Here is a 26712-nt window from a genome sequence, read left to right as displayed (position 1 = left end):
TCAAGTTTATTCCACTTTTAAAATGCTACATTTTTTTAAATAACTCGGATTGTAGTCATATAAGTATTAATTTTTTATTATATAGTAGTAAATGGTAAATTAGCGTTGTATTCATTTTTAATTTTTTTAGACACCCCTAGAATCACATTAGTTAAAAGAACTTTTTTGTCCGCTCACCAAATGCCCCAATTTTATTAACCCTATGTATTCGGATCACAACCGAGCCTTGGTTCTTAAACCTCTCCGACCAAACTGATATCACAAAAGTTTGAAATTTGATTTTCTTCCCACAATTTCTTTCCGTAAAAGAAAAAAGAAAAAAGAGAAATAGGAAACACATTAGCCTTAGCTTAAAGCACACGCCAAATCTTTCAATATATAAGCTTAACTCTCTAATTCCAAATTACAAGCTTGAATCTTCTGTTAATTCCCCGAGTCTCAATCAAGCACTAGGGTTTATCGTTTTCAGTAGCACATCCTCAATGTAATGCTTATTCTTTGCCATTCTGTCATTTGCACCGAATTTACGGTACTTTTATTCTAAATTTCATTCAATCTAATTTCTTACGTTTCTTTTCCGGCTTTGTTGTTCATTGTAGCTATTAAACTGCGTCAATGTCGATATTCGGTGCCGCTGCTGCGGCAAACACGAATCCGAATAAGTCTACCGAGGTATTCTCACTTTCTTCAATTTTTTGTTAATTTATTCCAAGTTTATTATCTGCTTTTGCAAGTTTCTATGTCCCAATTTGTTTCGTTTGGGAAGTCGAAATAGTGTTTCCTTTGATTCCGATTTTTCAAGCATTTTTTATATAAAGAAATTGTGATTTTTGGTGTTTTTTTAAAATTTAGTTTCTAAATATGTATATAATTTAAGGAATGTAAATTCAGATTAGTACTGAAAATCAGTTGTGTTGACCATCGTGCTCTAAATCCCAATCCCTTTTGGGACGGAGGGAGTACGAATGTAGCTAAACGCAAAGTTTGTAGTCTGTTATTCTTGAATGAAACTAGCGAATGTTGCTAGTTCTTGGCTGTTTTAATTTTGAGGGTATTTTTTTTCATGCTTGAAATTTGTGCATATAACATTTTGGGTAATGTACTTGAAAGGTTCAACAACCTCCTAGCGATTCTGTATCAAGCCTGTGCTTCAGTCCCAAGGCTAATTTTCTGATTGCTACTTCATGGGATAACCAGGTTCGTTTGCTTCCCGTTGATATTTTCCATCTCTCTTGAATATTTTTAATGGGTCATATTACTTTTTGAGTAGGGATAACTATGAAATTTAGATAACCGTAATTTGCCTTAAATATAAATACACCTGAATCCCTTTGTATTCTTTCCGCTCAATTCAGGTCTATTTATAGTTTACTTGTAAATAGACCTGAATTGAGCGGAAAGAATACAAAGGGATTCATATAATTGAACCGAACTGATTGGGGATTGGGGATTGAGGTGTCGTTGAGTGATATTATTTTTTATGCATGAAGAACATTTAATAAACATTTGATGCTGTCCAGTTAGTGATCCCTGTTTCTAGTCTGTCCAAATAGGCTGCTCACATAATATTAGAAAAGTTTAAAATCGCTCGCTTGAGTAGATAACTCTTCTTTGGACCTAATACATATGTGATAGTTAATGGTGACAGAAAATCATGGCACACTTAATATGTAAACTTTTTCAAAGAAGATTTTAAAATTTCTCATTGAATGTAGTTGCTAAAACCTCAAGTGGGATGAATGATATTCTAAATATTTTTTTCAAGCAAAGCTAAAAGGCGGAATAGGGATAGGGTGTAGTACAGAGACAAAGATTGTTTACAAGTTTAACTTAGGAGATCTTTTTTAATTTAGTGGTGAGTCTGGACTTGGAGGAATGACCATGGTAGTTACACTCCATATAGGGGTTTTATTAGTGGGTCAGTAAGATCTTAGGACTGGGAAGTTGGGACAAGAAAAGATTTAGGTATAACGGCCTCTCTTCTATTTCTAGATGGTTTTCAATGTTAGGTGCAACTGGATATCAATCTTTATTCTGTGAAAACTTTTCTAGGTACGATGCTGGGAAGTAATGGGAAGTGGAACCAACGTTGGAACCGCACCCAAGGCCTCTATATCACATGACCAACCGGTAATATATGGGCAGCTTTGTGGTAAATTTACATTTCTTGCTGTATGACTTGTTGGATTTATTAGCTATACACTCTATTTCTGGCAGGTTTTATGCTCAGCTTGGAAGGATGATGGAACGACTCTCTTCTCTGGAGGTTGTGACAAGCAAGTGAAAATGTGGCCACTAGGTGGTCAAGCCGTAACAGTAGGCATGCATGATGCTCCAGTCAAGGACTTGGCTTGGATCCCAGAGATGAGTCTCTTGGTCACAGGAAGCTGGGATAAGACTCTGAGGTAAATGGAATTTGAAGTTGGATTTTAGGAATTTGCTGCATATTGCATTTCTGAAAAATATCCGTTTCAGTACATCTAACTTTATTCTTTCTGTGGGTGGCTGGAGAATTGCAGTTTCAAACTATTGTTTTGCTAGTCTAAAAGATGATTCGTGCAGAAAATCATAAGTTTTTGGCATTAATTTACTCAAAATTGTGCATCTTCCTAGGGTGGGGGTTTCGTTTCACTTTCCTGCATATTAGGTCATAACTCATAAGTTTCTATATGTAGTCAATCAAGAGTCCTCTTTCTTTAAGGTTCTTTTTTGGGGTTCACATGCTAAGAAATTCTTACCTTTTAAAAAAAAGCATGTTTATCAAAGCCAGGATTCTGTAATAAATTTTGCATTTAACATTGTAATCCTGGGCACAATCTTCTCACAGGTACTGGGATTTGAGACAGCCAAATCCAGCACATGTCCAACAACTTCCTGAGCGCTGCTATGCACTTACAGTGAAACATCCTCTGATGGTTGCTGGCACGGCTGATAGAAATCTTGTAGTTTTCAATCTGCAGAATCCTCAGGTATCACTCGTCATGTTTGGTGGAATTATTCTAGTCATTGAACAGATTTTAGTGGCTGTGTTTCGTACCTCTGAGCAATTAGGTCAATCATTATCTTAGCTATTGTTATTGTTGTCTGGCAATATATACTGTGACACATACTGTACTATTATGTGATGCCTCCACTGTAAATTAAGTTTGTAGTGTAGTGGATACTTTTGCTGAGAGTTGTTGCCTTTTTTTTGTGTCCTCAACTCCTAAGACAGTTTTATGAAGTTTCTTTATTTGAGATTAAATGCTTCTGTACAACCATTTTTTGTGCGTTAATGTCATGTTTTCCTTGGATAAAGAAATCAAGAATTAACAAAAAGGGCATCCAGAAGATGCAGTAGGTTAAAAAGCCAAACTGAAGCTCCTATGCAAAGCTTAAAGGAGCTAATCAAATCCAAAAGATCATCTTTACCAATTAGGCAATTACATATGTGAATTTACACAAAAATTACATTCATCAATAATTCAGTGTTCAAAGAGTGGGTGGGGGTAAATACTCCTTCAGAAGATCTCTGGTTCGGTGTTTCCTCTCTCCTTCTGGAAGGTCCAAAGAATGCTGCTGGAATAGTGTGACATATATTCTTCTAATCGATTTGCTCACCTTCCACCCAAACCAACTTTCATATGCATCTGTATGAGTGTGGCATTATCCACTCTAGGCATATAGACTCATGAAGATATCCCAGAAATTCATGAAGATATCCCAGAAATTATTTGCAACGAGACAATCCGAGAGTAGATTCTTGGAGTCTCATCTCTACTTACATGTGTAAAACCTATTACACAGCAGAACCCTTCTTTTTAGATTCTTTTGAGTAAAGCAAGCCCCTTGTAAAGCCGTGGGTGGACAGAATTACCTGGTCTGTTGCTGGTGAGAGGTAGTAGGTATCCCGTAGAATTAGTCGAGGCACATGCAAGCTGCGCTGGACACCACGGTTATCCCCCCAAAAAAAGAAAAAGAAAAATGGAAAGCTGTCCAACTGAAGCAAGCTACATTTGTTAGGGATTTTGTTCCATCACCAATTCTTAATTAAGCTCCCAGAATAGATCAAGTTATGATGCCTAGCCTGAGATGTGGAAAAGCCCCTTATTTCACCAATCCATCTCATTTTATCAACTGTCAGCGTGCCTTGTTACCTCCTGCAAACTGCTCGACAATGCCATGAATCTTTCCACTCCCAATCTTGGCAGATGTTCCAGCTTCCTCTACTTCAACACTGCAAATTGTAGAATCAGGATAAGAGGCAAACTGGAAAAGGTCACTGAATTTACATGTTAGTGTAGTGTGCCATATCCGAAGATATTAACTGCAATAAAAGTACCTTCCAGCAGTTGCGGTTTATTGCTACAGTTATTCTGTCTGTGCTTTATGATTTTACTGGAGAGAGACTGGTTTGTCAAGTCTTGGTCTTTCTACAATTTTGGCAGCCAACTATTGTTTTGTAGGTGCCAGGTCACTCTGTGGATAGAGTGATAAAACTACTAATGTAATATAATATGTACTAAATTCTTAATATATCCAGACCTACATTTGATGAAAGGCTGTCATATTATTGAAGCCTTTCCAGAGAGCATTTTTAGTTCAGAAAAATTGAAGTTGAAGGCTTGCATGTTAACCAAAATAAACATTAGAATGTTAATAACATCAATTTCATAGGTTTTGCGACATATTTTTCTTCTTACTCTCACTACTCACTAGTTAAAAAAAGGGGAAGGATAGAGAACTTAAGGATACTACATATTCTCAAGATAAGAAATAGAAAAGCTGAGTTACACAGAGAGAAATTCTTTTGTTGGATATCCAAGAACTAATCATTTTGCAGCTTCCACATACTACGAGCATTCCCTTGTAAATGCTAAAAGTTTATACTTACTATTGTGGCCACCACGCTATGAGATTGAGTTGTTACTTAAAATTATTGCAGACTGAGTTCAAGAGGATTACCTCTCCCTTAAAGTATCAGACTCGGTGTTTAGCTGCCTTTCCTGATCAACAAGGTTTCTTGGTGAGTAGCTATTTCATAATGTAATTTCTCTGTTGCATGATCTAATACTTTTTTGTGTATGCTATGTTAAGCTGCTCACTCTTCTTTTTTACCCAACTTATACAAATGCCTAAGAACCCACAAATTGGAGTAGGATTAGTAGAATGATCTCAGAGCTTATAAGTTTGAGCTGATATAAGTTCCTTCTATATCAAACTAAAGATAATAAAGAGACAAAACTAGAAGAGTATTATTACCTTTGGTTTGTCAAGTTCATCCAAGACTTTGCAATTAGAGAGTCAAGGTGCTTTCTTCTTGATGACAAGTGGTCTTACCTTTTTCTTCCGCTGGCAATGACTGATGCGCACAAGATACCTCCTGTTACGCTGGAATTACGTGTAGTGTTTGAAATCTGATAACATACTCTTACATTACTTAAATCATACTGTTCTTCAAAGTTTTAGTCAACCTGTGCTGCCTCAAGGAGGAGGTAAATCACTTGGTTGAGTTTCACACAATTGGGTGATGCAAGCTGATTTTGCAAAGTTTCTCTTTGTGATGCTGGCAGTATTCTCTTTATCTGCCCTAGAACTTTATCTTTATCCTTTTTTCAGTAGCTATCTATCTTATGAAACAGTCCAAACTCTTTAAACTCCTTTGCCCTCTCTCTCATAAAATTTTATTTTCCCTTTTCTCTCTTTTTCCTGTGGTATGTTTTTGGGGAGAGGGTGGATGGAGGAAATGATTGGACTTTCTTGAATTATCAAAAGTGTGAGAGAAGCAACCAAGGAAGCTTTGTATTAACAGTGAACTGAACTCTTGTAGATGTTTTGTTTGTAAAGCATTTTGGATCTTACACAACAAAATCCAAGAAAGGAAAAGACAACAAGTGTTACAGGGTGATCCAAGGTTGTAATTGAGATAATGGAAGGAGGACCAACTCCCCTTTGCTTATGCGTTGTGATGTTTAAAGACACTTCTACTGAATATTCTTCCTTAAGAAAAGACACTTCTACTGATCTACTCTAGTTATTTTCTGAATATGAGTTTTGTGGTGTCTTTGGGTTTTACTGTCCTAAGCATTCTTGGAAGGTTTCCCTATGGGTTATAGCTTATTTCTATTCTTGCATGCTGTCTGAAAAATTCGTCATATTAGATTTGTGAATACATTATATGAGGATGCATCTAGGTCCTTTAGGTACTTTTCATTTTAATATTATACAACCTATATTTTAGGTTGGCTCAATTGAAGGACGGGTTGGTGTGCATCATCTTGATGATTCACAACAAAGTAAAAATTTCACATTCAAGTGCCACAGGGAGGGCAATGAAATTTACTCTGTCAACTCTCTGAACTTCCATCCTGTAAGATCTTTTTTCTCTCTCTCTCTATATATATAGCATCCTGATTCTCTATAAATTTTGCTCTTTCTATTTTATGTTGCATCCTGATTCTCTATAAATTTTGCTCTTTCTATTTTATGTTGCATCTATTTGGAGGTAGAGGATGTGTAGCTGTCTCTCATGTCTTTTCTTATAATGTCTAGTGGATAATAATGTTGACCAAGAAAAATTGCCCGTCAATTGCTGCGCGAACTATTTTTAGCAAGTAAATGTTAATAAGCCTATATATGGTGCTCTACATTTCTGGTCTTGTGTAATTAAGATCTAGAAGGTTTATGGTTGTGGCATTTCAGCTGTCCTTACCTTTAGACTGGTATTCTTAATTTAGGTGGAAAAACTGAATCAATAATTATAAAATTCAAGTGTATCTCCTATAATCTGCCCTGAGCTCTGTTAAGTGTAAGAGCAAGTGACTTGAAAGTATATAGCAAGGTTGTATCAATAAGCAAACTGAACACAGAATTGATAAATACAATAGCGGACTAGCTTCCTACAGTTGGTCCTCAGGGAAGATGTATAGACTTTATACTACTAAATACTGCTACTAATATTGCTACTTCAACTCATTTGCCATGTCTTACATGCTGCCTCACCCAGGTTCATGGAACATTTGCAACTGCGGGATCTGATGGCGCCTTCAACTTTTGGGACAAAGACAGCAAGCAGAGGCTTAAGGTATGCTTGAGCTTTTTAAGTGCTAGTTTCTGCTAATTTCATTTTCTTACTTTTATGAATACAAGAATTAGTCTTTCTTAGAATGGACTTCTCATACATTTAAATGCATGAACTTGATAAGGCATCTTACTTTTTTTTTGAATATTCTAGTTTCTGGACAATAAAAGACGAAATATCTCTTTTCATTTTCTTTATTCATTAATTTGCTTTTATTATGACAAAATGAAAACTCTTCATCTAGCAAAAGAGGATTGCTCTATAAGACCTTACTTGGCCAACATGACCTTTCTGAAAATTAGGTTTTTCTATGGGAGTTTCTATGATTTCTCGGTCTTTATCTTGCAAATTTATAATCAGGTGACCCATAAATAGTAGCAGACAGTCATTCATTAAGTAAAGGAAATACTACTTCTGGGGCTTTTATTTATGAGAAAATCATTATGTTATGTCCTCAGCTACCTTTTATTGCTTTGATACAGACTGTCTCTCTCTTGAAGAGACTTTATGGCTTTCTCTAAATTGGTCATATATGGAGTTGCAAGTAAAGAAAAATATAAACAAAAAGAACAACAAATCAGAACATATAAAGACAGTTGTTTGCTTGTGACCCTCATTTTATCTCAGCTGCAACCTCACTTATGCTGATCTGAGTTTTCTGGTTCATTCTCCGTGCAACAGTAATGGCTCAATACCAACCTAGTTGGTGCAGCTATATGAATTCTCAATGTCCATTCCGCTACACTTAACCCATTTCATCCTAATACTCCATAATTTGTCTTTTACAGTTTAATCCTCATTTCATGTGACACTTTCTATTTTGGAACATCCTAAAATGTGTCAATGTTTGACACAATCTTATTCTTATTCAACTTTGACAACTTCAACGATTCAAATCCATAAACTATTAAATTTTTAACCTTGGATGTGATATTTTCATCAAACAAATTTTCGATCATTACTATAACTACTTATCATTATCAAATTTAACATCTTAAATCTGTTCCAATCAAGTAGTGCTATATCAAGTTGGACGCTGGCATGCTTTTCAGTTACACTAGCATGTTTTAATACTGGCTCATTCTTTATAGCATGTTATAATTCTTTAAGCGGAAGAAGACAAGAATGGTTTGTATTTAACATTTGCAGCCTCTTCAACTTTGGCATCTTGTTTTATGAGTTTTCTATATGTGTGTTTCTTTAGGCAATGTCAAGATGCAGCCAGCCTATACCTTGCAGCGCTTTCAACCATGATGGCTCAATATATGCATATGCGGTATGTTTTTGGTGACATTTATATTTAGTAGAAACTAGAACTTCTACTATGAGTATCCTTTTGTAGTTCACACTCACCCTCTCCCTAGGATACTTGTCCCAGTTCCCGTGTAGCCTTTTCCCTTGCCAAAACGAATGCATAATGGAACTTCTTTTTCTCTGTATTTTCCCCTAATTCTTGAAACTGCTGATGTCTTGTTGTCACCAACTCTTCTGATTCTCTAAGTCTTGCATGCAAATTTATTTCTGTATCCAATTTGATTATCGGGTTTTGTTTGTAGGTTTGTTATGATTGGAGTAAGGGTGCAGAAAATCATAATCCATCAACTGCAAAAACATACATTTACTTGCACTTCCCACAGGTATATTCCATCAACAACAGAACCTTGGTTTCTTTAGTGTTTCTTAGTGTTTGAACCATATATACTAATCAATCCCCAATAGAAAGAAAAAGAAATTATTAGTGTTTAAAGGCAAAAGACGATTAATTTATGCTATTTCATGCAGGAGTCTGAGGTTAAAGGCAAGCCTCGAATTGGGACTAGCGGTAGAAAGTGAAGTCAGCAGTAAAGCTACTTGTCACCATTTTGGGGAAAAGTGTGTTTTTGTTCTGTACATGGAGACATTTCCGTTTTGGGGGGTTTCTGTATGCATATACAATTTGTTAGTCGAAATAGGAGTTTTTAACTTTGAATACTGAAAAGAAAAGTTCTTCGTAGATGATGATTTGAGTCAGATATTCTTTGTTAGCCTTAGCACTTTACTAGCTCTATATCAGAATGGGCCTTCAGAGTTAGCTGGTAACAGTATTTTTAACCACCTTAGATATTAGATAACTGCCTATTCTCTATCTCTACTTCACTAGCTTACACTTAAACTTCCTAGCAGTGATTGATTAACTACCTCGCACTTTCTATTCCAGAAGTTGAAGAATCATGTCCGTTTGTTTTTTACCTCATGAAGTGGAGTCCTCAATGACTTTAAATTATTATATTTTATTTTTAAAAAGGTCTCTACTTTTGTGCATCTAAAATAACCATATAACTAGCGATGAAAATTTAGGCACAACTTTATAACTTATGGAAATAGAATCTCACAAAAATACAAGGTAAGATTGCATATATTGGCTTTGACGTAATACTGACGCTTTCTGGACTATGCGCATAGCAGAATCTCAGTATGAATTATAATGAGACATGGACCCACGGTGTTGTATGACTATTGTGCAGGAGATTCAGAACTTATAGAGCTTTCTTGTCCTAATATTTTGCCAGAGGAGCATCGCTCGTTGGCATATTATACTACAAAATCAGCCATAACTTCTCAAAACAAGAGTCAACTAACTGCCGGTGAACATGAAAGAAATTGTGATAACTTGAAGTTTACACGTGTTTATTCTTTTAACAAACGCCATTATCTTATACATCCGAAAAAGAGAAGGTACAATGGTGGCTAACTTTCATGTTCAGACCTGTAATGACCCAATCACCTATACACATTTTGACGTAATCGAATACAATATAACTGACTGAAAAACCAAAAAATGGAAAAGAGGGAAAATGGTATGCACAAAGATGACAATTACCAACTACAGATACAAAGAGGATTTTCCCTTAAAGTCGGTCCTATATGTGCTGATGGCAGTATAACTGAAAGATCATCTTGGCCCCGACAATTCATCTGGTCGGATATTTGAAGTGGAGTCGGCTATTATCCAATCAGTATGGGGGTGGTGGACATGGTTGTAATCTTGCCTGAACATTTCCTCCTTTTGCCATTCCTCCCACCTCTCAGCAAGGCCATCGCCTTCAAGCATTCTAACAACTTCTGACATTTTTGGACGTTCTGTAGGCGTACTCTGCGTGCAGAGTAGAGCTACCTGAATAAGCTGCTCCACCTCTTCTTCATTGTAATTACCTTGGAGATCTGCATCAACTAATGTTTCATATTTCTTGTCCTTCAGGAGTCCCTTCACCTGAATATCCAGTGGAATGTTAATAAATCAATTTCGGCCGTGCATGTAACTTCACGAGTGCCCTCTCTAAGAAAGCTTTGACTATAAAAGCTAGTAAAAAAACATAATTCAAGTGCCATTAATTTGGCAGTTGCGGAGGTAGCTTGGCGTATTTGAATGAAAATGAAGACAGTTATATTTTTCTTCTAATCTTCAGAAAGCACTCAGAAGTGAAGAGTGTGCTCCACGGGCAAAAATTGATATCTTACTAGGATGTGCAAACTAACTAATTAAGCTACGTACAAATCAAATGGAGGTGCAAATTTCTACACTAGTGACAACATGAGGGAATGATTTGGCAGTCTGAACTGGTGAAGCAGCAAGTATAAGATGATGAAAGTAATCTGCTCTAATCATAATCAACATGCTTGCGTGATTTTTTAGCAATAATAGGTTTTCTTTTGAAACAACTAAAACTAAAATGAAGTTACAGTGTATTGCAATACAAAGGTTACTTGCACAATATAAAACCGCAACAATTAATAAGCATTGATTTAGTTCTTGAAACTAACTATATCTTCAGGGAGCCCACAGCCCAGCAGTGCTGAACAACTAACACTACAATAGAAAACGATATCAAGCTTTGACTTATAAAAGAGAAGAGACAGTTGGCTTGAGATTTTCAGAAAAAATCCAAAATGTCGATCAAGCAAAACAACTAAAGCATATAGGACAGTATAAATGCTTACCCAATCAAGCAACATGACATCATCATCATTCGCAAGTCGAGCAAGATCAAAAGCCCTTTGGCCAGTTATGAGCTCTAGAAGCATAACCCCATAGCCAAACACATCCGTTTTCTCAGAAGATTTACCAGTGGATAAATATTCAGGGGCAATATGCCCAATTGTACCACGTACAGCAGTGGTAACGTGAGTATCCTTGTAGTCCATGAGTTTAGCTAACCCAAAATCCCCAACAACTGCTTCAAACTCCTCATCCAATAAGATATTTGCGGCTTTGACATCACGATGAATAATCTTAGGATCACAATGATCATGCAAGTAAGCAAGGCCTCTTGCCGATCCAAGTGCAATACGCTTCCTTTTTGACCAGTCAAGTGGGGGCTCCGATTCAGGCCGCTCTACAAGAATGTAATTCATCCCATGAGAATAAATTCAAGCTATTACGCGAACTGGAAACAGGTTCCTGTTTTAAGCTTGAATAAGTTCTAAGAGGAAAAACTGATCTTTTCAGGTCAATATTACTTTAAAAGGGGCAGCCCAATGCACAAGGCATCCCGCGTTCATGCAGGGTCCGGGGAAGGGCCACACGCCAAGGGGTGTGACGTAGACAGGCTACCCTACTGCAAGTATTAGTGGTTGCTTCCACTGCTGGAACCCGTGACCTATAGGTCACACAGAGACAACTTTACCGTTGCTCTAAGGCTCCCATTCCAAGTTATAAGGCATCATTATCTCCAGCTTCATACAATAATAAAATTTATTCTGTTTTTTAAGACATCTAATTGTTTGGTTGACTTACAAATGTGATCATAAAATTACATCTTAATCGGCAACTCAAATCTATAATATTCAGTAAGATATCAAGTATAGCACCACTTGTGAAATTGGTTGATAGAATCATAGAATACTAGCAAAATCGTAAGACAACATCGACTTGTTAAATATACATGTCCATCATGAGAAGTCATAAAAAACTCAACCACTAACATATCAAATAGCTATTGGCTTCCACTTCTGCAGTAATTTCTTCAAATCTGTTACAAATTTATGAAAGAGAAATTAAAGACCACAGGCTTATCATTTTGATTAGCTATTGGCGTTTTCTGTGTTTAATCCATTTCGCCTGACTAAAAGTGAGCAAAAGCTAGAGGCAAGTACAGGAAAATAAAAAAAACAAGAGATACCTCTTAAACGTGATGCAACACTTCCGTTCTCCATGTATGGATAAACAAGCACGCGCTCAGTGGGAGTCATGCAAAAGCCCCGTAAACGGAGTAGATTTCGGTGTACGGCCATGCTGATCATTTCTACTTCTGTCTGAAACTGTAACTCCCCACCTTGAGTACGTTCCTCTTTTAGTCTTTTCACTGCAACTAAAGAGCCATCAGCTAACCGGCCCTTATAAACCTTACCAAATCCACCTCTACCAAGTATATTTCTGTTGCTAAAATTATCTGATGCAACTTGTAGTTCACGCAAGGAAAACCTCTTGAGTTGTCCTAGATGAACTTCTGGATCCTCCTCAGCTGCAAAAAGCAGTTACAATAAATGAGTGAGAACACATCAAGTGGAAAGTACAATTAACTCAAATTTCAATTTGAGTGTCCGAACCAGGAACATCAAAGAAGTGATCTTGTGGTTTCCTCCTACGCCACCAAGCAAGAAAAATTGCAGGAGCTGCAAATAGAAGAGCAGCCCCTGCAGCAACTCCTCCAGCGATAGCTCCAGTTGCACTGTTGCCCACTGAAAAGATGATCGAGTTTCCAATACATAAGCTGATTTAACTTTTTATTTGTATGACCTGACTTTAAATATACAAGCAATTCTAAATAATATATGGTACTTTTGACATACTATCACTCACACTTCAGAGTTTACAGTAAATCTAGTTTCCGAAAAAAGAAAAAAAGATGTAGAGTTGAAAAGTTCAGTTTGGAAAGTCATGCGTGCTAGATTACAACAAGACTCCAACACCTGTACAACTGATCTAAAAAACTACTCCCTCTGTATCAATTTAGATGACACACTTTCCTTATTAGTCCGTTCCAAAACGAATGACACATTTCTACAATTGAAAATAATTCAACTTTAAACTCTTCATTTTACCCATTTTACCCTTAATGAGAAGCTTTTATAACCACACAAATGTCATGGCCTCACAAAGCTTTTACCCCTTAAGCTTTTAAGATCACAAGTTTCAAAAGTCTTCTCTTTTTTTCTAAAACTCAGTGTCGAGTCAAACTACCTCATCTAAATTAAAACGGAGGGAGTAACAATATTTATAGTGCCTAAAGTAATAGTAGCTTTTTTAGTAACTGCTTTCATAAGGGAATCCTGTTTGTTCTCTTCCCCAGGCGACCAGGCCTTTCCTTTCTTCCCATAGCCTGCTCCCCTTCTCGTGAATAATCTAAAGGGTTCTTTTCACAAAAACTAAATTGGAAAAGGGAAAAAGGAGAGGTAGCACAGTTTCATAACAGTATAAACACAAATAATTTCAACAAACCTGAAGAAGAAGATGAGGGCGTAGGAGGAAGAGGAGGAGGCGGAGAAGCTGGAGGAACTTCCAATTGGTTATTAGCAAAACTGAAATATAGGTACTCTATAGTTAGGTATTCACTTTTGTTACTTCAGGAACAGAAAGTAACAACAAACTTGTGCTTCTGACACACCTTATAGGAGTAAAAAGCGAAAAGGAACCATTGACTGGAACTGGTCCTGTCAAATGATTGTTTGAGAGATCACTGCATTGCAAGGAAATGACCATTTAGTTACCCAAAGAAGTAGACCAACACAGACAACAGATAGCAGTTGATAAATAAGGGAACAACTTTATACTCACAGTACTTGAAGTGCAACAATGCTGGTTAGAGACATGGGAATACGTCCGCTCAAACTGTTATTATTCAGCCTCCTTCAATTCAGAACAGAAAAAAAGGATAAGAAAAAAGATCGATCAACGGTAAGTGAAGACAGGAAAAGAAGGCTGTCAAAGCGAATAGAGCTCATTACTCAGTACATGTGCTACATGTAAAGAGTAAAAACATTGACTAATGAAGACATATACGTATAGAATTAGATGATCCTAAGTCCAGTATGCTAGAAAAAACTTGTTGACAATGTTTGCAGGTTGAGAATCACGTTCATACATACAGTATTTAGCAATCATTTAAGTCCAAAGGCTTTTTTGCTAATAAGATGAGAAGTATCTCAGAATTGTCTTTTTCAGTTAAGCTGCATGGCTATGAGTCTACATAGTGACCACCAACGAAAATTTATTGACCAGTCCAATCACCTGGTCTTCACTACGCAACCAACCAATATTTCGAAAACAAGAACAAAGTTTGCCAAGTATATCTTACCAACTCTCCACTACAGAGCAAAGACAGAATGAATCATATAGATATATTCGCTGTTGAACTCTCAAAATAAAAAGGTTTGTTTGGCTGACAGGAATAGCAATTTTCATTGCTTCCACACATCAAAATCTTCTATAACGCTTCCACACATCAATATAAACATAAATACGGAAAAGTTACAGAATTCTCCCTTACATATACATCATACAGCTTTGCTATACAGAATCAGAAACTACAACCCCATTTGCACCCATTAACATAGAAGGTACTCATTTCTGATTGAACTAGTCCTCATAAAATAGGCTAAAGGTTTTTAATGTAATGTTTCTGATTGAACTAGTTCATTTCTGATTGAACTAGTAATGTTTTTAATGTTTCAAAACCATTAGAGTAATGTTTTTAAAAAAAGAATACAACAACAACAACCCAGTATAATCCCACTAGTGGGGTCTGGGGAGGGTAGTTTGTACGCAGGCCTTACCCCTACCCTAGGGTAGAGAGGCTGTTTCCGATAGACCCTCGGCTCCCTCCCTCCAAGAACTCCCCACCTTGCTCTTGGGGTGACTCGAACTCACAACCTCTTGGTTTTAAAAAAAGACTATAAAACCAAAATAACCAAACCAAAAGAAGAAACAAAAGGAAAAAAGAGAGAGAACGTGAAAGGAAAAAGATTGTCAACTCGTACAAGAAGCGTAGTTTCTGAAGCTTTCCCAGTGTGCCAGGGATTGGACCATTTAAGTTGTTCAGGTAAAGATCCAAGCTAATCAACTCTGTCAAGTTTCCCAGTTCATTTGGAATTCTTCCGCTTATGTTATTACTATAAAGTTCCCTGAAATTAAAAAAGAGAAAATATCATTAGCAATTTGTTCTGAGAATTTGCAGACCGTGCAGCTTAAGATGAGATATGTCAACTAAGCTGTGCATTGTTATGTTACACATTTGAAGGGTAAAATTGCTTCCACAGGTTACACTTTCAGGCAGACAAGAAAAAGAGAGCTATGCTATTAAAAGCAATAGGTATAACTATGAGCGTGGACTAATAGCTATGGAAGTTTCCCACCCAAACAGAGAGTATCGTGATTTTAGCACACAATATCACAATTGGAGCAAGGAATCAAGCAATAGTAAATAACACCTAGCTGAAGTGGCAAGTTAGAGATCTCTGATGCTTTTTTTTTTTTGAACAATAAAGGTTTTTCTTTAAAATGGTACCAAGATGGTACATAAAAAGTACAAAGCATAGCTGCAGCTCCTGCACCATTCATGTTACATATTTGCCCCTAATAAATACAAGAAACCCAGATACTGATCTCTATCTGACTACTGCTATGACACCAAAAATACAAATTCTTGATACATTTGTTCTTGACTCTAGATATCTGCAACCTCTTCCCCTCAAAACATGCTTTGTTCCTTTCCAGCCATATAGTCCACATTATGCACATAGGAATATGTCCTCCAGATTTGTTTTACAGCTCTTGCTACTCTCTGAGATTGTCAGATCTCCAATAGGCTCTTGCTGTTCTGTGGTATCACCAAATATATGCCCATGATGTTAAAGAAAACCTCCCAACAATGTTTTGAAACTCTGCAATGTAAGAACAAGTGCTCAACTGTTTCTTGTTCTTTGTTACCGAGATAGCATCTATTACATAGGGGAAAACCTCACTCTTAGTTGCTATCCACCCAAAACATGCAGCTTTCGTAGGTGCCTTATTTCTCCGTATCATTTTCCAAGGCATATTAGGATCTCCTTAACCACTCTGTTGCATTAACATATTATAACAACTTTTAACAACTTCTGACTAAAAATACGTTATCCTTGCTGTTGAACCAAGCTAGTCTGTCTGCTTTGTTCTGGTTTATTGAGCATGAGTTCGGTTGCTGAAGTAGGTTACAGAAACTTTCCAGTTCCCAATCATTCAAATTCCTTCTGAAGGTGACATTCCAGCCTGAATCTGCAATAAAGCACTCTTTATTCAAAGCACAACTATATAGGTCTGGAAATCTGCTTCTAAAGCTCTCCTCTCCATCCCAACTATCCAACCAGAATTCAATTTCTGCACCATTACTAACTCCAGCCTAGTCTGGAGAAATTCATCCCACCATCCACCTATTTTCTTTCAGATTCCCCCACTATATTTGAGCTGTCATGGGTTTTGCCTCCATCCCACTTTTTTCCCCATATAAAGCATCTATCATCTTATGCCAGATTTCCTCACTTCCCCTACTGTATCTCCATAACCATTTAAAGAGCAAGCTTCTATTATGTAACTTCAACTTTCTCACTCCCCACCCCCCCCCCCCCGTTTTTTTTTTTTTTAATCTCCAATCACCACTTGCCAATTGACCAAGCGAGTCTTTCTTTTATGAGAGTTCCCATCCCATAGGAATGGCCTTCTATTGGGTAGCAGAATGAGCAGATCAAATATCTGTTAATGTCATTATATAAGGTATTAGAGCATGATCTTATTTAGCAAATGTACCCTCAGAAAATCATAATTCATAAATGGTTCATTTCTGCATGAGAATGAGGTAAAATGGCAATTATTAACATTATCGAAACCAAAGAATAATGTTGCATAAATCAAACAGGATAAAGAGAAGGAATATCTCCTGTCAAATAAAGTCCCTTCCTCCAAGTTCAATATAGCCTCTTTGGCCAGTTCACTTACAAAAAAGGAATTAGATCATCTTGTTATATAAGATTCAGCTAGACAAAAGTATAAAAGAATAAGGTGTTAATGTCATAAAGTGGAGAAGTCTTTTGAAAATATCAAGCAATTTTATTTTGTAGTAATTTTAATTCTTGAATACAAAATATAACTTTTTAAAAACGATCAGGTAAACTGGGACTAGAAGGAGAGTCACCAGTCAAATTGGCTTTTTTTGTTTGATAAACGGTCAAAAAGGCATCTTTGGGATCCAAAGAATATCCATGTATATGGACCAGAAATGCATTGGTACCTCCCAGATAAATTAAAGATGGATATTTTAAATTAGGTGTGGATGATTCAAACTATCAACTTGGTGGAGCATTACATTTTCAATGAGTCAAGAAGCTACACAAGCAAGATGCAATGTTTTTCATGCCCCCACCAAATTGAAAAAAGAAAAAGGGAGTGTCAGCATTCATTCCCACTATAATGTTCCAGAAAAATGCTACTCTCCACCTCACAATTCTTCAACTAAGAATAGAAAATAAGGAATGTTGGGATTTAATTTCTTTACAGTGTAATGGCCCCATGTACTTAACACTGAGTGAAAAAGAGAATAACCCTAACAATTTTCATATTTCAAGGACCTCAAATAGCAAGTTAATTATCTTTGAATAGACGTTACTTCCCCAGGACCAATAACATACAAAGATTAACATTTTTCACAATTGTTTGGGAATATTAAAAACTTATTGATACAAACTCCTATATTATCATTCAATAGACTTATTACTCCCCCAGACCAGCAATATACAAAGATTCACTTTTTCTAATAGAGATATCGTTCGAGTCAGCTAGCTTGGGCCTCGACTAATCTACTAAATACATGCTATCTCCCACCATCATGAGTATTGGGTAACTTTGGCCACCAACTCTTAGGCAGATGGAGTGAATTCACCTAGAGTCTCGTCTGCAAGAATTCAAACCTTGTGTTGTTACTCTGACACCTCGACCGCTAGGCCACCCTCTGGGGGTTGTTCTAACATTTACTTATTTAGGACAATAATAAACTTAGTAACATAAAACTTTCCTAGGGTAATTAAACACTAGAATTTTTCTTCTGCACAAGCAAATATATGCAAACCTCATTGTACATTTATGTCATGAATAGTGATTAACACGATTACAAAGAAAACTAACTGAGTCGCCAAAAAGCAGTTACGGAACAAGTCAAAGAACAAACTGTAACATCCTTGTGACATATTGATCCAACAAATATTTAACTTACAAGTACTGCAATTTCTGGAGTTGGCCAAGCTGTGGTACGAGTTGACCTGTTAGATTTGCATTTCCAAGATCACTGTAAAAAATGCAGCCAAAATTCACAAATGAATCTCATAACATAAAGGGACCCAAAAAAAAAAAAGATTTTGTGTAGCTTACACTCTAGTCACATTATTTTCATTGTTGCATGTCACATGGAACCAAGTACAAGGATTAACAAGTGTTGGATCCCAACTCTGTAGAACACTATTAGGATCAGCCAAATTGGTCTTCAGAGCATTCAAAGCATCACCTGTCTTACATAAAAGATTATACATCAATGATCACCTCATCACACATTAAAACTAGAAATTTTGTTGTATTATTTACAGCAAAATGCCTCCTCTCTCTCCCCCTCAACGTCCCCTTCCCCCGACATTTTGGTCCATATAGTCTTGCATGGAAAAGCTGGTAGCAAACTGCTTAAATATAACCTAAATCCTTAATAGGATAATATCAGACTTGATCAACAAGCTGCAGTTCAACTTTTTATGTAAAGAGGATTTCCAATTTCCATTCAACACCCAATTGAACAGTCAACTCAATTAAGCTAACAAAACCAAATTTGAGTCAGAAAGTTAAACATCTTTTTAACTCCACACATATTCACCAAAATCTTGAAAAAGGAACAAACCTTCAGCGTTACCGGCAACCGGTGACAAGTTCAAAAGCAGCGGAGTTAAGCATAGAAAAACCCAGATCACCAAGACCGACTGATCCATGATTCCCGGTCATCCACAACTAAAAATCAAGATTCCTCATTTAAACCATTCAATGGCACTCAGCCGAGAAAACCTAATCCCAAAAAGGTGAGGTCAATGCAGTAGTAAAAGTAAAATGGAAGCAAAGGGTGAAAAGCTTGTGATAGAGAATAGATTCAACAAAAGGTTATTTCAATTCCCCTGAAAATTGAGGAAGAAGAAAGATAGAAAGCTTTCTTTTTTGTTTATGAATTTTTAATGGTAATTGTTCAACGGAGGAATGGTGTAGGTGTGGCAGTTTTTGAGAGAGAGTTAGTCAAAGCTTCTTCTGCCTTTTCACAGTTTCCTCTTTGTCTATTCTATTGCAAATATATACAAAGTGCAGCTTGGATTATGCATTTCTTTCTTTATATATATATCATTTGGTAAAATTTTCCAAAAAGGGATTTGAAGCTTTGACAGATCATTCCTTTTGACACGAGTCATGTTCTATTCCTAATTCTCTTTTTCCTTTCTACTTTGTGTACTGTACTTGTACTCTTTTGGGTTGAAGGAACGGCAAGAAATAACAAAAGGATAAAAGGCTTATTTGACAACAGAATCTTACCGAATTTAACAAACAGATACCGGAATTAAAGTTTTCCAAAATAGTAATATCAACAATAATAGAAGGATACTAGGAATATGTAATACCTTAATAATAATTGTAACTCCAATCACAGACAAGTCATGTTCACTTTTTTTTTCTTCTAAGAATGTGTTAGTTGTTATCAGGAAAATACTCATGTACATTTGATATTTACATTTAAAAACCCTAAGTTTACTGTAAATAAGTGATAATTGAGGTAAGAGAACATATTAGTTGAAAATAGTTAATTATTAAGATTGTTGGTAGACAAAAATATGTATCATATATTCGTTGATATATGTGATGTACATTAATATCGAACATGAATTAAAAAAAAAAGTCATTCTTACAGTAGGAAGTATTCTAAGAACGTAAGTAATTTAGTGTTTTGAAAATGATATTACTGATTTTACATTACTAGTTAAATGAGACGCTGGTCTCCAGCCAGTGCTATTAATGTGGTTTTTGTGGTGATATGTTAATTACTTATTGATGTGTTAATTGTTAGAGGTATCTATCCTAAATTTTTTATTTAGGAAAAAGAGGAAATGAATGAATATCCTTCTTGGGAAGCTCTGTAACGCTTTTTTTTTTTTATCACCATCCCTTACAATTTGTTGACTTCACAATTTTAGTTTTGCTCTTCTAATTTTCTTTTTTTTAAAGAATTTAACTTCTATGCATTTAATATATAAAAATATCTATACAATCAAGTCACTTATAGAAGAATTATATATAAATCTTTATGATAAGTATTGTAATTTGCTACCTGGTAGAAATAGTAACTATTCGCAATCACAAGTTTAAATTGCACTGTTGAGAATTTTACACCTTGGATGGCATATAAGTATTATGAAATGCAGCTTTAAATTGTGCCTACGCTAGTCTTTTTCTTTTCCGTGATAATATTAAGGGAATTGTCTCAGCTAAAATCTCAAAAAATACTTTATTTAGGTTTAATTATTATAGAAAGACACAGCTTTGTACGTGCAAGTCAGTGTTCTGTTGATCTGTTCTGCCTTGTATAATATATTGATGAATTTGTTTCGTTTTGTATAAATTTTACCGGCTTCCATGTTTCACAAGTCTCAAGCCACGGTAACACCTACTATGCCTAACTCTTTTTGCAAATTGTCTTTTTGCTTTTTGCTTATCATTTATGTAATATGTTGAGATATTAGATTTAATGTTCTTAGTAAAAATATAAGGAAAATTACCCAAACTGTCACTCTATTAACTTTTCCAACCAAAAATAGCCCAAAATAAAATATCTACTAAAAAAGGCCCAAATATCATTTTAAGCCCAAATAATTTCAATTAATGTCAATTTTTTTGTATCCGTTATTTTTATTTTACAAACTTAAAAAAAGGACCGTTCTCTCTCTTCTCTATATTTTCATTCTCTCTCTCTATCTCTCTCTATGCGATTTTTTGCTAAATTGTACCAAAATTGCTGAAATTGACGACAAAACAAGATACATTTGCGGTGATTTTCGTCTGATTCCAGGTAATTTGGAGTAGAAAATCTCTTGTTTTGTATATTTATTTTGGATTGCATGTGTTTTTGGAGAAGCGGTATTTTTTTTAGGCTTTTACGAGTGAATTGTTTAGTTAGAGTTCATTGTAGGTATCTGTTATAGATGATTTTGTTAGTTTTGGTTGAGTTTTGTATCAATTTCTTCACAAAATATTGTAACCGTTTGTTCGTATAATTTTTTTTTAAATTTTCTCATTCAACCTAGTTTCAATTGTGAAATAGAGCAATATGACAAGATAAACTCGTTCGATGAGTTCATCTCCTTATTCAAAGCCGGTTTCAATTGAGAAATCGAGCAACATGAGAAGAGAAACTAGGTCGATGATTTTATCTCCTCATTCAACTCCGATTTTAGTTGAGAAATCGATTGATAAACGAAATACGGGAAGACAAAATCGTTTCGATAGTGTGAAAGTGTTAGAATCTCGAAAGGATGTTGTTGGACAATCTGAGAAAAAGAAGAGAAAAAGGGTTAGAGTGGATGACGTTGAAGGTAAGAGAAAATGTGTCATGGAGGATGGAGTGAATTTGGGTGTCAAACCAAAAAAAAGTAAGGTTTAGAAGGCAGAAAAAGTTAAAATTCCTGACAAAGTTTGTAAGGTACATACAATTTCAGTTGTATTTTTTTCTATTATTGAATCTTCTTTTAAAATTGGATTTAATTTGTATTTGTTTGTTGTTAATTTATGTCATTTATTTGTAGCCTTGGAAGCTTTATATTCCAGTTGGTGAGCATTTTTCTGTTACTTATTGGACATCATACACTAATGTGGATATCGTATCAGTTTTATAGTCAAAGTGGACTGATGTCCAGCTTCGAATGTTTAGCGAAAGCTGTTTTGGCTATTTCCTTGATTTTCTTCGAGTTGCTATCCAGGCACAACTGATTCGTTCTTTAATATTTAGGGAGTTGGTTCAAGATAAGTGTGATCAATTATATGTGAAATTAAATGGCGAATGTGTTTTACGTTTTGGTCTTCGGAAATTTGGTGTTGTAAGTAGTTTAAACTGTTGTGGTAATGAACATGTTAAGGGTAACTTTAGCGGACCCAATAGGTTGGTGGATACTTATTTTTCTGTGTTTGAAGTGGTGTCAAAGAAGTCGCTTATTGATTGTTTAGAGAAGAAGAAATGGCAGTCTGATGAAGACACATTTAAGATTGCAATCATTTATTTCATAAATACATTTCTAATGACCACTCAGGCTCAGAAGACATTTATAAGTAAACATAATTTTCATCTTGTCGAGAGTGGTGAGTATGTGTCCTTTCCCTGGGTAAGATTGCGTTTCGAGCTTTAATGAAGTCGGTGAGGGATATGTTGAGGGGAAAGTCTGAGTTTTATAGGATTGGTGGATTTTCTCTTGCACTACAGGTGTGGTTCTATGAATGTTGCACTGTAGTTAATAAAATATTTGTTGTATTGGTCTTTTATATATTTATTTTTTTTGAATTTTTTGTTAAAAATATATATTCATAGTCTATTATTTTTCTTATTTGTTTCCTTTTGTAGCTCCATACGCAGTTAAAGTCCATCATGAAATATGTTTCTGATAAATTCAAGGAAGTTTTTGAGTTGATAAATTCCAAGGTATGTGTTTCTTTTCCATTATGCATTTTCTTTTATTTTTTAGTTAACTTACTGTATCTTTTTTAAAAAAATAGCTTGGTGCAAGCAAAGACAAATATGGTGCACATCCAGAAGAAGACACCAGTGGTCGTCAAGATAATAATAATTTTTTGAGCAATATGGAGTTTGGTGGAAATGAAGATGTTGACATGGATGGTTGTAAGGTGTGTTTAGTTGTGCATTATGCCCTTTTCCTTTTTCTTTTCATTGTTGATTTTGATAATTCGATTCTTTTAAAAAAAAAATAGGTTGGTGGAAGTGAAGGCAAAGATGTTCCACATTCTCAAGGAGATACTAGTGCGCATCATCCTAACAACTTTGTGCTCAATGAAGCAGATCCGTTAGGTGTCAATATCATGGAAGAACCTTATGGTGGTATACCTATCATGTTCGTTGCTAAAGTAACTTTCACACCAGATGTAGTGTATGCTGATGCTATTGGTGAGATTGCAGATGAGACGACATGGGAAATGTAGGCGAAATCTGAGAAAGAAAAGGTTCCCAAATCTCAAACTGGCGAGGTTGGTGTGACTACAAGTGTTGATGAGGTGACAGGGGAGATGAAGGAACAATCTGAGAAAGAGGTTCCCGAATCTCATATTGTTATGTACCAGCCTGAATTACTTCTTGAAGTTTCGCCAGAAATGGAAAAATGAAAGAGATGTCCTACAAAGGCCGTGCAGTCTCCGTTCATTACTGTATTTGATTCCTGTGAATTTGGTTTGAAAAGCGTAGCTGCTTAAAGCTTACGAGCCTTCAAGTTGTGATAATTTCTACTATCACATCTGGAATAGTGACTACAGATTGGAACTTTTTTTTGACCTCTAAGGCCTAAGCTTGACGAAACATATCTCTATTAGTGTAATACTTATCCTAATTACTGAAATGCATCTCCAAAGGAAATAAATAAATTTTAAATTTTTTGAGGTTGCCTCTGATAATGCTATTGAAAAGAGAGACCACAGAATTGGTTGACGCAAATTTGTCATCATTTGGTTACCTATTTTATATTATTATAGTGATTAATTATTTATTATATTTTATTTCAGCACATTGATATTTTGTTCTATTATTTGAGGAAGAAAGGGAAGTATGACAAAGACCTACCTGTAACATTCACCACCACAGATTGGTACTTCGACGAGAAAATTAATAAGTTGTGGCAGGCGTTTATTGATATAGGTAGAGATAGTGAAGTGTGCAATCCGAAATATGTCATTGCAGAGTATATTTAGGGGTATGTCTTGGATGCCAATATTCCATGGCACACTGTAGAGTACGTCTTAATGCCAATTAATATTGCGGAATAATGACATTGGATAATGGCTATGATGTCCTTCAAGGATAGGTGCATTTATGTGTATAACTCTATGCGCAGTGGAGCTTCTCATCAAGCTAAAGTTCATAACACAATGCGCAAGTATTTTGTGTTGCTGCCTCATTTTTTCGTGCACACTCATTTCTATTTAAACAAAAAAGATATCAATTGGTGCACTAGTGTCTACAAATCAAAGGACTTGATTATCCCATTTGATGTAAAACTGGTTGAAGGACTGTCTCATCAAGTCGAAGCGTATGAATTTCTTAAAACACAATATATTTTTTATTTAGATTCTGTAGTTTGATAATTGTTGTTATTTTTATTTTGTAGTGATTGCGGTATATTTGCGATATCATTTGCCGAGTATTTTATTGAGGGCAAGATGCCTCCTAAAATATTTAATACCTATACACACCGGCGCAGATTTGGTGCTCTCTTATGGGATTATACTAGAAAGAAGATGGAACAGAACGCGTAAAGTGATGATGAGATTATTGGCAGATAGAATAAGTCACAGGAGCGGAAGAAGTAGTTACCTTTGTCATTGTTATAGGATGAACTCAATAATTTTGTTTTGTATTGTGTTCTGTTATGTTGTCATTGTTGTAAGACAGATCAAATTTGTTTGTATTTGAATTGTATGAATACTTTTAAGATTTGTACGGCAAATGAGATGTCTACTCCGTTATAAAGGTTTAATGAGTTTTAGTGTAATATTGGAGTATTACAGTTTAGTTTATTTTTGTATTTTTTCCCTTGATTTTGTGTTGTGAATTCAAGATATGAAAATATACAGTAGTTTATGATACACTGTTTCTTCCAGATACACATATGATACACACATGATACATAGATGATACAACTATTTTAGGTTGCTGCACAGTTAGTTTCTTCACAATGAGTTCTGTAGTTTGTTTGGTTTCCAAATATATATATTGATGAAGCCACACACTTATTTGCAAATTTCTAAAATTATTTGCACAATTTTCTAGATGCTACAACTGTTTTTTATTAGTTAGCTTTGTTATTATACAAATACAGACATGAGTAAGACCCGATACACAGAGATATATAGGTGATACATAAGAGATACATAGATGATATAAATATGATACATAGCTGATACAACTTCTTTTTAAATCAAACAGATGTATAATTTACCGATACACAGAGATACATAGGTGATACACAAGAGATACAAATATAATACATAGTTTATATAACTTCTTTTTTAATCAAACGGATGTATAATTTAAAAAATACACTCACAACACGATTTTAAATGATAGATCAAATATTTATTTATTTCTAAAATTCAATTGGCATTCTGCATTGATACAGTTCTTAATATATTGGATTCTTCTAAATCTCTATGATATTCAGTAAAGTAAAATAACAAGTAATTCTAAGTTTGACATATTTCATCCTCTCTTTGGATTATTTTTACAAGTTTTTCTGTTGTGACCTTCTTCTCCATACTGTCTACATGAAATCGACATTTTTCGTTCTCTTTCAGATACTGGCTTGCACCTCCCCTTCCTTGGCCTTCATATTGATTTAGTCACGTCTGGTGGCAAGACTTTTTCATCTAGAACTTCTGCAGGAATTTTCCATGTGCTTTCGTCAGGAACCGGATAAATTAAAATTTCATAGGTCTTTAATAGGTACTTTTTGGTGTAGTACACCGAGCAATACTCAATGTGATAAATGTATTTGTATTTTAATACTGCCCAAGTATGTGCACATGGAAGCTCATCCAACTGAAACCTTCTACAGCTGCAAGTTCGATCTTTTAGAAACACCATTGCTTACCCTTATCAAGTACTGAATATAAGTAACTCGTCGAAGGGGTCACATACAAAATTTATCAACTATCGTTAGTAGTGACAAAGCAGATGCCCTCAAAATGCATATAGGAGAGTCTACAAGATTCAAAAAAGCTTAATATCATGCCAAACCAACTAATCTTTCAGTAGTGGGGTAGGCATAGATGATACATTAAATTTAAAGCTTTATATACATGCTGGTAGTCGCCTAAAAGTTAAACAATTTGCTTACATAATGACTAATTTCTCACATTCCCCAGAAGAAACAGAGAATGAAGATAGACCAATCAGCTTTGAAAAGAAACAGAAAACCTGAAGCCTCGGGTAACAGAGATAAGACCCTCTATTACTTGAACTCGTATATTAGAAAATGTTAGCTTTAATCAATTTGGTTTCTCTGTGCCGTGCAGGTATACACTGGTTTAACAAAATCACATAAAGGGTTCAAGATATAACAGATCCATGAATTCGACATGATTACATATTAAATGAACAAGTAAGTATCTACAGATTCTAGTCATACCTTCATCTGATGTGAAAATTCGAGATCGTCCATCAGCATTGTATCATATTATTTTTCCAAGATCAGTAAATGAATCTATTGCATTTTTTGGTTTGTAACGTTCCATCTTCCGATCAATTGCCTTATGTACTCAAAGGCAGTACTGGGAGTTCTCTAGCAGCCTTGAGCGCTGCATT

General features: G+C 35.5%; 2 protein-coding genes across 3 annotated transcripts; one reads left to right on the top strand and one right to left on the bottom strand.

Annotated features, from left to right (window-relative positions):
- The first annotated feature begins 302 nt into the window (after nt 1–302).
- LOC107767524 (protein RAE1) lies at nt 303–9067 on the top strand. 2 transcript variants are annotated; one of them, XM_075234287.1, is made up of 12 exons: nt 303–484; nt 600–672; nt 1111–1197; nt 2053–2130; nt 2218–2405; nt 2828–2969; nt 4925–5005; nt 6221–6349; nt 6986–7063; nt 8265–8336; nt 8617–8697; nt 8843–9067. In XM_075234287.1, exons 2-12 carry the CDS (start codon nt 616–618, stop codon nt 8891–8893), a joined length of 1044 nt encoding a protein of 347 aa, XP_075090388.1. In that variant the 5' UTR covers nt 303–484; nt 600–615; the 3' UTR covers nt 8894–9067. The 2 variants fall into 2 exon arrangements, with proteins under 2 accessions (XP_075090388.1, XP_075090391.1); XM_075234290.1 differs by having other exon boundaries at nt 361–454.
- A 621-nt stretch (nt 9068–9688) lies between these two features.
- On the bottom strand, nt 9689–19576 carry LOC107767522 (BRASSINOSTEROID INSENSITIVE 1-associated receptor kinase 1). The gene is made up of 11 exons (XM_016586554.2): nt 19006–19576; nt 18492–18624; nt 18337–18408; nt 15077–15220; nt 13875–13946; nt 13705–13776; nt 13539–13618; nt 12647–12778; nt 12220–12561; nt 11039–11433; nt 9689–10310 (listed from the first exon to the last, which is right to left on the bottom strand). The coding sequence occupies exons 1-11, from the start codon at nt 19091–19093 to the stop codon at nt 9993–9995; spliced, it is 1848 nt and encodes a 615-aa protein (XP_016442040.1). The 5' UTR covers nt 19094–19576; the 3' UTR covers nt 9689–9992.
- Between the last annotated feature and the right edge of the window lie 7136 nt (nt 19577–26712).

This window comes from Nicotiana tabacum, chromosome 2 (assembly GCF_000715075.1).
Source record: "Nicotiana tabacum cultivar K326 chromosome 2, ASM71507v2, whole genome shotgun sequence".
NCBI classification, from domain to species: Eukaryota; Viridiplantae; Streptophyta; class Magnoliopsida; order Solanales; family Solanaceae; genus Nicotiana; species Nicotiana tabacum.
The sequence above is the reverse complement of the archived record's forward strand: the minus strand, read 5'-3'. Positions and strand labels throughout refer to the sequence as shown.

Coding starts and splice junctions, on each gene's coding strand:
- LOC107767524 (XM_075234287.1), top strand. CDS start 616: ATGTCGATATTCGGTGCCGCTGCTGCGGCAAACACGAATCCGAATAAG. Junction 5,006..6,220: donor CTGATCAACAAGGTTTCTTG/GTGAGTAGCTAT, acceptor CCTATATTTTAG/GTTGGCTCAATTGAAGGACG. Junction 8,698..8,842: donor TTTACTTGCACTTCCCACAG/GTATATTCCATC, acceptor TATTTCATGCAG/GAGTCTGAGGTTAAAGGCAA.
- LOC107767522 (XM_016586554.2), bottom strand. CDS start 19,093: ATGGATCAGTCGGTCTTGGTGATCTGGGTTTTTCTATGCTTAACTCCG. Junction 13,777..13,874: donor ATTGTTGCACTTCAAGTACT/GTGAGTATAAAG, acceptor CTTGCAATGCAG/TGATCTCTCAAACAATCATT. Junction 10,311..11,038: donor ATGTCATGTTGCTTGATTGG/GTAAGCATTTAT, acceptor CTGGATATTCAG/GTGAAGGGACTCCTGAAGGA.